General features: G+C 32.0%; 1 protein-coding gene across 1 annotated transcript; it reads right to left on the minus strand.

Moving 5' to 3' along the window:
- Positions 1 to 8,507: 8,507 nt before the first annotated feature.
- On the minus strand, positions 8,508 to 12,626 carry LOC139874213 (uncharacterized). Its single transcript, XM_071861671.1, has 9 exons — positions 12,491 to 12,626; positions 11,505 to 11,781; positions 11,247 to 11,407; positions 10,520 to 10,634; positions 9,874 to 10,059; positions 9,316 to 9,473; positions 9,080 to 9,194; positions 8,874 to 8,937; positions 8,508 to 8,718 (listed from the first exon to the last, which is right to left on the minus strand). The coding sequence occupies exons 2-8, from the start codon at positions 11,769 to 11,771 to the stop codon at positions 8,875 to 8,877; spliced, it is 1,065 nt and encodes a 354-aa protein (XP_071717772.1). The 5' UTR covers positions 11,772 to 11,781; positions 12,491 to 12,626; the 3' UTR covers positions 8,508 to 8,718; position 8,874.
- Between the last annotated feature and the right edge of the window lie 502 nt (positions 12,627 to 13,128).

Genomic DNA, 13,128 nt, shown 5'->3' on the forward strand with positions numbered 1-13,128 from the left:
CCAACAATGAATATATCTTAATATGATACATATGTATTTAGTAAGGCGTTGCTATAACGATAATCGTTATATATATCGTTTCGAGTTTCATAATTCAATAGTCTCATTTTATGTATATAACTCATTGTTAATATACCTTATGAGATACTTACTTTTCATAATATCATGTTAGCTATATACATATCAATATATATATCATCATATAGTTTTTACAAGTTTTAACGTTCGTGAATCGCCGATCAACTTGGGTGGTCAATTGTCTACATGAAACTCACTTCAAATAATCAAGTCTTAACAAGTTTGATTGCTTAACATGTTGGAAACATTTAATCATGTAAATATCAATTTCATTTAATATATAATCATGGAAAAGTTCGGGTCACCACAAAGGAAACACAATTTTGGCCATTGGTAAGTTTATTAAGCATTTTTATTCTATTTGTTCTAGTTTACATTAGATGATTTTTGAATTTGATTGTTGTTTTACTTGTGAATTATTTCTATTATCAAGTTTGAATTGAGATTGTGTAGAAGATGCTCTGAATTACTTATGTGTTTGAGTAGTATGTATCAATTCTAGCTGTTTGATCTTACTGAATGCTAATTTACTTATAACTTATTAGTTTGATCCGAATTTGTGTTGAAGATGCTGTGAATTGCTTATCTATCTAAGTAGTTTGTGTTGTAACTATAGTTGTATGATCTTACTGAATGCAGATTTACCTATTACTTATTACTTTGATCTGAAATTGTGTAGAAGATGATGTAAATTACTTTTCTTGAGTAGTTTGTCTTGTAACTATAGTTGTATGATCATACTGAATGCCTATAACTTATTAGTTTGATCCAAACCGTATGGAAGATGTTGTAATTTACTTATCTATTTGAGTAATTTATGTTGTAATTTACCTATAACTTATTAGTTTGATCTGAAACTGTGTAGAAGATGTCGTGCTTATCTATTTGAGTAGTTTATGTTGTAATTATAGCAATATGATCTTACTGAATGTTGATTTACCTATAACTTATTAGTTTAATTTTAAACTGTGTAAAAGATGCTGTGAATTACTTATCAATTTGAGTATTTCTGTTGTAATTATACCTGTCTGATCAAACTGAATGCTGATTTACCTACAACATATTTCTGTTAATAATTTTGACATTTTGTATTTAGAGTGGTATAATTAACATTATTACTTGTATGTACGGACTATGTCCACATTTTTGTAACGAAAATTACGCTAAAAATGTTAAGCTCCAAACAAAGTATTGATTGAATTTGTTGCTTGTATGTACTGATTTATTTTTTTATATTGATATTGTAGTGTTTTCAAACACATCTTCTAGAGAGAGTTGTTATATGCTGATTGAAGAACCTGAATCCGATGACTAAAATGTTGTAATTTTATTGTTCCAAGTTTAATGAAACTTGTGAATATAATTGTTTTGCTGTTTAGTTTTTCTAGGTTATGATATGTGTTAGTAATACTTTGATTGTTTTGTATTAACTGGATGGTATCAACAAAGATGGTAGAAACCTGTGAATAAGATTGAAGAACTTGAATCCGATGATCAAAATGCTGCTGTAATTTTATTGTTCCAACTTCCAAGTATTTATGTATGTTGCAAGTATCTATTTTGTTGTTTAATTTTCCTAAGGAGTGATATGTGTTAATAATACTTTGATTATTCTTTATTAACATGATGGTGTCCACAAAGATGGTATGAAACCTGTGAAGAAGATGAAGGATATTCTTTTTACCTTTTCTGAGATTGCTGAATTTGCAAGTTATTTTAGTTAACTTTTTTTTTTTTTTTTTTTTTTTTTTTGCATTTGTTTGATTATATATGTCAATGTTGGTATTGATTTTTGTATATATTTTTTTAATATCTAGGCAACCCTTTATGAGGGTTTAAAGCAAGTTATAAGCTCTATCTTTGGGAATCATCTAAAAAACATTGCGAAGGAATGTTTGAGTTCTCTTAAAGATGATGTTGGTCCCTGCAATGTTTTTAGATAATCTCCAAGGATAGAGCTTATAACCTGATTTAAACTCTCATAAAGGGTTGTCTAGACATTAAAAATAGTATACAACAATCATTACCAACATCGACATATATAATCAAACGAATACAGAAAAAAATAACTAAAATAACTTACAATCTTGGCAATCTCAGAGAAGATAAAATGAATCTTCTTCATCTTTTTCACAGGTTTTATACCATCTTTGTGGATAACATCATGTTAATTAAGTACATTCAAAATATTATTAACACATATCACAACCTAGAAAAAATAAACAACAAAACATATATTTGTAATATTCATAAAAACTTGAAACAATAAAATTACAACAACATTTTGGTCATTGGATTCAAGTTCTTCAATCTTCATCAGAGGTTTTATGCTATCTTTGTTGATACCTTCCTGTTAATATGGGACAATTATATTATTAACGCATATTACGACCTAGAACAACAAAAGTATTATATTCACAACATTTATAAAAATTTGGAACAATAAAATTACAACACTTTGGTCATCGGATTCATGTTCTTCAATCAGCAATAACCACTCTTACTAGAAGGAATACTTATGGCCTGCAACATGTGATTAAAAACACAACAATATCAACATTAAAAAGTAAATCAATTGTGTACATACAAACTACAAATTCAATTACTTACTTTGTTTGGAGCTTGACAATTTTAGAATAATTTTTGTTACAGAAATGTGGACATAATCTGTACATACAAATAATAGTGTTAATTATACCATTCTCAATACAAAATTATCAACAAAAATAAGTTTTAGGTATATCAGTATTCAATAAGATCATGCCGGTATAATTACAACAGAAACTGCTCAAATTAATTAATCTATAATACTAATTATCATGAGCTGGGACTGTTCACAGGGTTATATTTGTACTTTCACACATTAACTCGGGAAATTTATGTAATTGCACACCTTGTGATAATGTCCATAGCTTCTTCATTTGCTTGCAGCTGTGTATATATACACACTTTTATTTGGCAGTCGGTGAAAATGAATTGTGTCTAGGAATGGCAACTTTTGAGTTGCAGCCAGAACAACTCTTATTCCTTTGCTTGCTGCTGTGTATATATCTGACCGGTTAAGGTATTTATGCACGTCGCCTTAAATTGTTTGTGCTGTTTTCTGTTGTTAAAGTATGTCGTTTTAACATGTTTTTATTCTCTACCGGGTTACGTTTGGGTTACGTTTGTAATCTGCCAAGTTTTTCTTTGGGGTTTTATGGTTATTTATTTTTTGCTAACAAATATACTAACTGTCAACAGATTTGTGCAATCTTATTGGCTAAAGTAGGTTGCCATTACTCTCCAGAGGGTATGGGTATGGTTGCTCTATTCTAGTTTGGTGGCAACATTTGTTAAACAACGTTATCAACAACAGTATGTAAAAGGTTGCGATGATAAATATGTTCGTATTTGTGTATGTTATGTGAATTTAAAATATTGATCGCTATTGTATGTTATACAAATAACGAATCTAATGGCATCGTTATTTAAACAGATATATATTGTGAATTGATTTTTAGATACGTTGCCTGCACGACTTGAAAAAGGAGGTTAGTTTTCACTTATGTAAAAATGTTATAGCTATATTCACAGGAAAAGTATTCTAAGCATTCTCTAACAGAAAGCGGTGGCAATATGGGCGGGTCGAAACTGGTAGATAAAGAGTCTGACCTGATCACAAATTCAGCTTACCTAATTAAATAACATCAATGTCTTCAACTAATCACATGATTTCTTTATTCTACAAAAGATAATTTTTATAATGGTGTAATGTACATGATTTCATGTTGCCCGTTTTGTCTTTTTCGAGATAAGTGGTACCTAATGGGTTGCGACCTTCGATTAGGAAAAGTTTGTTTTAACCGTTCTTTAAGCGTTATATTAACCGACCGTTACAAGGTATGTTATCCTACACACACTTCTCGATTTTCCAATTCTAATATCAAATTTTTTTCATTCATGAATTAAGTAACTAACATTGTTTTGTATCGTATTGTAAAATGTTTGTGTTCGCAGTTGAACTAAAAAATAGAGATCACTGTTGTCAAGAAGTAGAAGCAACATGTCTTATTCTACAGGTACGACTAGCGATATGACTTCTTTTATCTTTATAGTTAATGAACTATGATCAAATTTTAACTGTTCTTTATAAACAACAGTTACTGAACTATGAACAAGTTCCAGGCGTCACACAAAACAGTAACAAGCAGCATATTAAGGGTAGTAATTAGTTGATACTAGATTAAGATATTAATGTATTCTGATTTTCATACTTAACAAGTTTGATTGAGATATTACACAATCAAGGAATATATGCTTGTATGTTAATTTGGAATGCGATCACTGGTTAGGCCTCTTTCAAGAGGTAACAACCTTTTCACCTATGCGTTAATTATTGTGGGGTCGATCACGCACGACACATGATACAACCACCACTTGTCTCGATGGGCCAATTTGCTTTGCTATGAATGGATGAGGTTCGGTTCTAACCGGCCATTTTTGAATTGCCAAAAAGCTTGAAAAATCTCATAAAATTGAATTATTCGTTGCTATTTTGTTTCACTATTTTGTAAAGCTTCGGTGACAAATGCACATGAATGTTTCAAACTGAAGGTAAACATTTGCATGTAACGTTTCAAAGTGAAGGTAAATGTTTTGGTGACAAATTTGTGTGTAATGTTTGGAATTGAAGGAAACTGTTTCTGTGACAAATTTGTATGCAGGAAACGAGAGAAGAAAAACCGCGAGTAAACTAAAAAACCCACCCCGCAGCAAAGCGCGGGCATGTATTCCTCGTTGATAAGCAATTCACATCTTAAACCCAGTTTAAAATTAAACTAATAAGTTATTAAGGTAATTCAACATTCAATAAGATCCTTCAGATATAATTAGAACATAAACTACTCAAATAAGTAGATAAGTAATTCACAAGATCTTCTATACAGTTTCAGATCAAACTAACGAGTTATAGGTAAATTATCATTCAGTAAGATCAAACTACTATAATTACAACATAAACTACTCAAATAGACAAGTAATTCACAACATGGATCAGTTGCAAACAAAAGTGATGCAGTTGTTTTAGGAGGAAGTATAGAACACAAAGATGGTATGAAAGCTGATTATAGCTATATTTTTTTTATATTGATCTACAGATTTTGCATGCAACCATTTTGTGATCTCACTATGTTTTCTTACCTATGTGGTTTGTTATGTCAAAAACTCTTCTTGATCTTCCCGAGATTGCAAATCTATGGAATGTTAGAGAGGTGCTCGAAGAAGTTTCTTGGATCTAAAGGTGTTGAAGTGGTGGAAAGAATGCACTATCCCTGGTTGGGAAGCTCGAGATAGTTGAAATGACACACGCTTTAGTAAAGTATATATCAACCATCTAAATTACTACATCCACCAAACATTTGTTTTATTTAATTGTACAGTACAACTTATTAATGCATAGTTTATGGTGGATGAAGTAATTTGGATGCTAGAAAAAACAAACCCCTTTAGTAAATTGCGGTTTCTTATGAACAGGTAAGTGATGTGAACCTTTTGTTTTTAAGTTATATTTGACTTTTTTCCATGGCCAATCCCGTGTTTGGTGATGCCCTATGCAAATTAGGAAAAATGCCCTTATTAAGTTAGCTTGGAATACTTCATAATTTTTGGTAAGTATTGAAATACTATGATGAAAACATAATATGAAATAAGGTGGATGATTCTCACACATACTTTTCTGATCCTCACACACCTATTTTAACCATTTACTCTTCTAATAATACTCAATTGGTGTATGAGGATCAATAAAGTGTGTGTGAGAATCATCCCCCATGAAATAAAGTGGACATAGATAACAACTATTGATAACCTTATAAATATAACAATGATAACAACTATTGGTATAAAAGACGGACCACCTAACTATTGGTTGAGTAGTAAAAAATCTCAGTTGTTTGTGGGCATGTATCTTTGAAAAAATAGGTGCATGTTCAAATTTTGGGGGGAGTTTTCTCCAAAGGTTGTGCCTCTGGTATCCTTCACTCTGTTCGGACCAAACCGTTAACCTAAAGTATTCCGGGTACGCTTTGCGTGATAGATGGGAGGAGTTTCTTCCTAACGGGTGCATGGATGGCAAATGAGAGGATTCGATGCCGATATTGCCGTTCTAAAAAAAAAGACGGCTTTTTGTTTATTTTTCTATTAAAAAGAAAATATACATAGATTATAATTATTACGTGAGAAATATTTATATTTACGTAATCATTTGCTTATTTAACTGATAATATTAGTACGTAATTCATAGGTATGGAAAGTGTTTCTCTTGTTGAAGTTATTTTTGACAGATGTATACAGTTGCAAATACCATAGTTTGTAATGTCCATGGTATATAATTTTATAAGGGTCGAAACATAGGCGGAGAAAATGTGTACTTATTTGTAAAGTAATACGAAGGACTAATAATGACACTTTTATCATTTCTCTCACAATAGCTAAGTTAATTCAATATTTTTTTTAAAAGAAAAAATACACAAAAGCCTTCCCGATCTGGTGCCCCTCATAGATACCCAGTGCGGTCGCCCTGACTGCTCAATACCAGGGCCGGTTTTGCTTGTTTCAGATTTAACGTTATTCGAATTGACCATTTATAAGGAATGTGTCACTTTATTTATGATCCATCCATATGATGACAGTTTATGTTTCTTATGAACAACCACAAAAGTTTGTGGGCCAATGCTAGAATCTATGTTGAGGCAATGTGTTTGACAAGAATATTAGTAACTGATATGTATAAGATATGTATATGTATAGATTTGATATAGTGTGTGTGGTACTGTATTTATTTAGGAGATAATGTATAATTAGAATAGGATTTGTATTCCAATTATATTGCACAAGTTAGTGATAGACTACTACCTTGATATACATATATGGAATATGGTGGTATAATGAATGAGAAGTAGACAATTATTTACGATCTTATATGGTATAACGACAAACCCTTTGATACAAATACGATTCACATCTCTGTTATCTCATCTCCTTCTTTTCTCTTCTGTTTCTTCTTCGATTGATCAACCATGACAACCGAAAACTCTAAATTTCCAGTAGCCTAATTACCTATCAACCACATTGTTCATTCAGTCCCCATCAAACTAGAGATCGAGACAAGTTCATATGCATCATGGTGTGAACCATTTAAGAACCACTATCGCGCTCATGATCTAATCGATCACCTTACATCTGAACAATCACCTGAATCGTCAAGTTGCAATCCTTTTACAACGGATTAAAAGGAAACAAAGTTGGATCGGGTAATGAATTCGGATCAAAAAGAAACTGGGTCGGGTTTGGGTAATAATCCGGGTTAGCTTCCAGGTCAAAATCAGAAAGTGGGTACGTTTTGAGAATATTTCTTATAGTAACTACTAGGTTTTGAGCCCGTGCGTTGCACGGTACTCAAAAATCGTTTCAAATGAGTCATTTATTTTACGACGTTTGATGTTCATTTTCAGAACCTATAGTTTGAAATGAAGTTGATTTTGGTTTTTCCAAACATTTTTTAATTTTTCAAGCTTTATAAAAGAAATAGTGGTTAAAGCTTAAACCCGTTTCAATTTATATACGGAGTAGTTATTAATTAATTCTATTTAATTAATAATATTAAATTAATAAATATTATTTAGCTCCTTAATTTTTGGATAATTATGAAAGATACATGTGGAGTTTACACATGTCACAATTAGCTACAATTAAGGTGCTAATGACATGTCATGTTTTTTAAACTCTCTTTTATATATATATATATATATATATATATATATATATATATATATATATATATATATATATATATATATATATATAGATTATATTAGCTCAAAAATATTACCAACCCCTTAAACTTTCTAACAATATACTTTTACCCATAAAAACTCCATACTTTCGCATTTTTACCCTTAAACTACACACACAAAAGCGTTAACTTGCGTACCATATTTATAAATTTTAGAAGTTACGTTTAACATATAGACTAAAATTATTTTCCGCAGCAACACGCGGGTACATCTCGCTCGTTTATCAAGTAATTGTAAGTTCCAGAATATATTTACTAACTTCACTTCACAAAAACTACTTATCAAATAAGTATGAATTTCAAAACTAATTACCAAACACACGTCTCTTCTTCAAAATAGTTTCACGAATGCACATGATTCAAAATTTTTATTGAAACAATGGTAGTCGAATGTTTGACTTTCGACCATATTAACGTTAGTCGAAAGTTTGACTTTCAACTAGTTTCAATTTGGTCAAGAGTACAATATTCGACTGAATCGAATTTGGTCGAGAGTTTGACTCGACCAAATTTGATGTGGTCGAGAGTTCGTTCCACTAGTCGAGAGTTTGATCTACAGGTTAGCTTTCTAAGTATCATTCAATCCATTCCCAGATGACTAACAATTTAAACAAAATAGAGATTTTACTAAGCAAGCAAGCAACCACAAATCATCAAAAAAAGCGGCAATGCAAAAATAGTTTTTAACAGTGACTGAATATACTACTGTATGAAAGTTCGTTAGTGTCATATTCTTCCACTTCCAAAAGAGATGCTCCCGATTAGATGAAGATCTCAACCAACCATGTCATCCTACCTCTTACTCCCTACACATGAAAAATACATTTTTTTCCAAAAAAAAGTTACTGTAATAATCATCGAGTTACAAATAATACTACAGTAGTACTTTCAAGTCATAATAAGATTTCATTATACTACTACAGATAGAATAGAATAGAATAGAAGGTAGCAAGAATAACACCTTAATTTGGATATGGATTGCTTTCAAGCTGGAACTGGGACTGATTGATCTCTCTCATTTTTACCTAGATTTTTAAAAAAAAAAATATATATATATATACCACTTAACCTGTTAGTTAAAGCTGTGTATGTATACGACCTAGATCAACCTATTTATATATTTTTTAAGAAATAAGGAGAAGGACAAAGTAGCATGATGATACTCACATGATACATTCCAGCATTCACAAGACCACAAATAACACCAAACGTTGTCGCAGCAGGATCCCTCATACCCGTAACCAACGATATAGCCACTCCAGAAGAAAAACCGGCCACGAAACTACAACGCCAAAAAAAAAAAAAAAAAAAAAAAAAAAAAAGTTAAAAAAAAAGTGAAATTCTAAACTAGTTAATTAACTAGGAAAAAGAAGTAAACAACCAATTTCAATAAAGTTAGTTACCATGTTTGGAGATCCACCTTGCCTCTGATTTCTTTTGAGAGACAAGTTATGGTTGCATTAACACCTGAAATAACAGCCAAATTACGAACATGTTCCAGACTGGGTCCCGCTAAGAATGACTGTACCAATGGACGGTACTCTCCAAAACGTGCAAGTTGCTGTATGTACATAAAAACAAAAGATATATTCAAAAACATAAATAAACCAATGATGTAATACCTGGCAAACGGGTCAGGTTGGTTCGGTTAGGGTAACAGGTCAGAACGGTTTTGGGTTGAAATGGGTCATGGGTCAAACGGGTAAAAATTTCAAACGGGTCCAAACTGGTCAGGTTAGGTCGGTTTGGGTAACAGGTTAAAACGGGTCTAATGGGTCAAATTGATCTAAACGACTCATATACTATTACATATGATTTTTTACATTTATTATACTGTTTTAGTTATTATTATGACATGTAAACCTATCCTATCCTGTTTTCAAAAACATATAAATCTGTAATTATTTAAGGAAGTTTTATAATTGAGGTACATAATAATTAGTAATTATATAGTAGTATACCATTGAAGAGGGTGGAGTAAGGGAAAGCAATTTGAGGGTTTTGTTGTAAATCAACTCAGTAAATAAACCCATGTTGCCACCTTGGGCCGTCTCCCTGAAAATAGTGCCAGCACATCCAATGACACTGTTGATGACATCATTATTCACTATCATTTCAGTTGGTTGTCGTTTTGATTCTTTCTCCAGCTGCAAGTAGTAGTAGGGTATATTATTACAATCATGATTTTATTAATTAACATTAATACATAAACTAAATGAGATTTACTATTTACGATGGCAATGTGGAAAATACCCCCAACTTTGGGGGTATTTTTGTATACCTTTTTTTTGAAAAACCTTTTTCAAATATATTTTTATTGCTTTTCTTTTCAACTTTTTTCTTATTCATTTACTTTTTAAACATTTAGTTGCCCGGCCATTAACAGTTTTTTACCATTAAACCAACTGAACGTTAACCGACCCGTTAACCTTTTTTAAGGTTCAGTTAATCGACCGTTAACTGACCAAAACTACCCCGCAGCGAAGCGTGGGCTCTGTATCCTCGTTTATTTACAAGGTTCATTGCATTAATATCATAATTTATCCTTTTCATTATTAGTTTTTAAAAATTTTAACCACTTAACGAGTTAGATCAATAAATTGTCACCTTATCGAATGCAGCATTCACGAGTGCGAAAATAACACCGCATGATATAACAGTAGGACCCCTTATACCAGTAACCAATGACAAAGCAACACCAACACCAAAACCAGACAAAATACTGCAATCATACACACATAAATGAGTTAGTTCTAAACCACATTAACTAGCAAATACCATGCTCCTGTAAATATATATATATAGTGTCTAATATATTATTATAAACAATTCTGCTGTTCAAAAAATTTTAATAAACATTTTTATGTCCCAATTTCCAGTTGTACTTCTAATGATATCATAATAACTGTGCCTGGCAAACAGGTCGGGTTGGGTCTAGAGCCAAATGGGTTTTTGTCGAAACGGGTCATGGGTCAAAACGGGTTAGAATTTAAATGGGTCAAACCGGTTGGGTCAGCACCCAGGTTGGGTTGGGTGTGAGTGGTTCGAGACCCAAACGGGTTGGGTCGGGTCGAGACCCCAACGGGTTGGGTCGAGTCGAGAACCCAACTTGGTGAATTTGAACACGATTGACCCATTTCTTATTTTTTTGTTTAAGACCCAATATGTTTTAAAAAAACTCACTCGACCAATTTTTAAGGATACGAATCTCAAAAACCTGGAAACATTACAACTCGACCCGTTTGACCATGCAAGACCCATTAGACCCAAATTGAGCACTTTGGGTTTGGTTTACCAGGTATAATAATAACACATTTAGCATAAGGTTAATTACCTTGTTTCAACATCGTTATCCTTGCCTCTTATTTCTTTCGAGAGACAAATTATAGCTGCACTAACACCTGACATAACACCCAAATTACGCACATGTTTGAGTTTGTTTCGTGAGAAGAATGACTGCACCAACGGACGAAACTCTCCCCAATGTGCAAGTTGCTGCAAACATTCAAATATATACATATCAGCATATGTAATGCTATTTGAGGTACATATGTAAGTATATAACTATATATATATGTATGTATGTATATACCTGTGTAGATGGTGGAGTAATGTTAAGAGTTTTGAGGGTATCCTTGTAAAGGAATTCGGTAAATAAACCGGTGAGGCCACCTAGGCAGGTCTCCATGAGGACGGTGGAAGTGACAGCGTCGATGGTAGTGATGGCAGCCTCAGATTGTTTGGAAAAGCATTTAGTCAAATTTTTGCAGTTAGTCTGAAAATCATTGACTACCTCTTTGACTTTGACTGAAGTCTGTTGACCCAAATTAGCCAACACATCTTTCTTTGCATCCACCATGATTTGAATTCTAAAGGAATAAGATAAGATTGGATTATCATTGTTAGTTATTGAAGACAATATATACATATAAATACATATTCGCAAACTACCTAAAACCAAAGAATGAAGAATCAGAATGAATAGTGCCCAAATAAAATGGTTTAGCACATACATTAAACGGGTAAACAAGAGATCTATCTATGTTCAAAAAGAAAGTGTAGCCTTAATTGTCTCGATCCTGAAATCGTTTTCAGACTACATGATATATGAGACCTTAAGTATATCACTTAATTTCAGCTGGTTCATCTTACAGAATATACACCAAAATTGTAAAACAATAAGCAAACAAATGTAAACAATCAATAATAATAATAATTAATTCCTAAAAAAACAAATGCATTAATACATGATGTCCTTTGAAAAAGTAAAAACAACGAACAGATGTAATATTTTCCGAATTACAACGCTTTTAAAACATGAAGATCGATCAAAATTAAGTAAAAACTAAGAATATATTTGAATCAAAATGAGAGACAATGTACGGAGTTTAGAGAAATTTAGGGAAATTTAGGGCATCATGTTTAGGAGAGGAACAGCTCCAAAATCAACTTCAAAAAGCAACAAAATGATCGAGATTAAGCAAAAAATTGCAAAATAAAGCAACAAAATAAGAAAACAAACAGAAAAATTGCAAAATGAGAAGAAATTAAGAGGTAGAAATGGTGATATTGACTTACGTTTGATTAAGCGATGTTACGGTAGAGTTGATTAGAAGAATGGTGTAAACCCTAGGAGAGAGAAAATAGCAAAAAGGGAGTGATCGAGATTATGAAGGTGGTGGGATGGGGAAGTGACTGTATGTACGGCTACTTGAAATACAGTATCAGACAGAAAAGTTGAATTGGAGCCAAAAAGAAAATTATTAATACTCCAATTATTAAATAAATATTAAATATAAATTAGAATATAATATAATAAATAAAACTAAATTTGTGACTCACTCTTGGTGATTGTACGGTCCGTGGCAATGTGGCATAGTGCTTGGATGCCTATTTCATTTTTGTTTATTCTTCATTCTCATTGGTTTCAATATTTTACAATGAAAAATTCTTCGACGGACAGTTTGTTAAAATTTCTCGTTAAATGGTGTCACATGGGGATGACAATGGATCGGATATGGATCGGGTGACGCTGTATTCATATCTATATCCATTTAGTTTTTTGTTCATCCACATCCATATCCATTTAGTTTCAGGTCATCCGTCCATATTCATATCCAATAGATTAAGCGGGTTAATGGATATCCAATTGATACTAAAAAATGTTATAATATTTCTTAGGGTTAAAGCCAAAGGCTACAAACTTACACAAATGT

This window comes from Rutidosis leptorrhynchoides, chromosome 11 (genome assembly GCF_046630445.1).
Source record: "Rutidosis leptorrhynchoides isolate AG116_Rl617_1_P2 chromosome 11, CSIRO_AGI_Rlap_v1, whole genome shotgun sequence".
In the NCBI taxonomy this organism is placed as follows: Eukaryota; Viridiplantae; Streptophyta; class Magnoliopsida; order Asterales; family Asteraceae; genus Rutidosis; species Rutidosis leptorrhynchoides.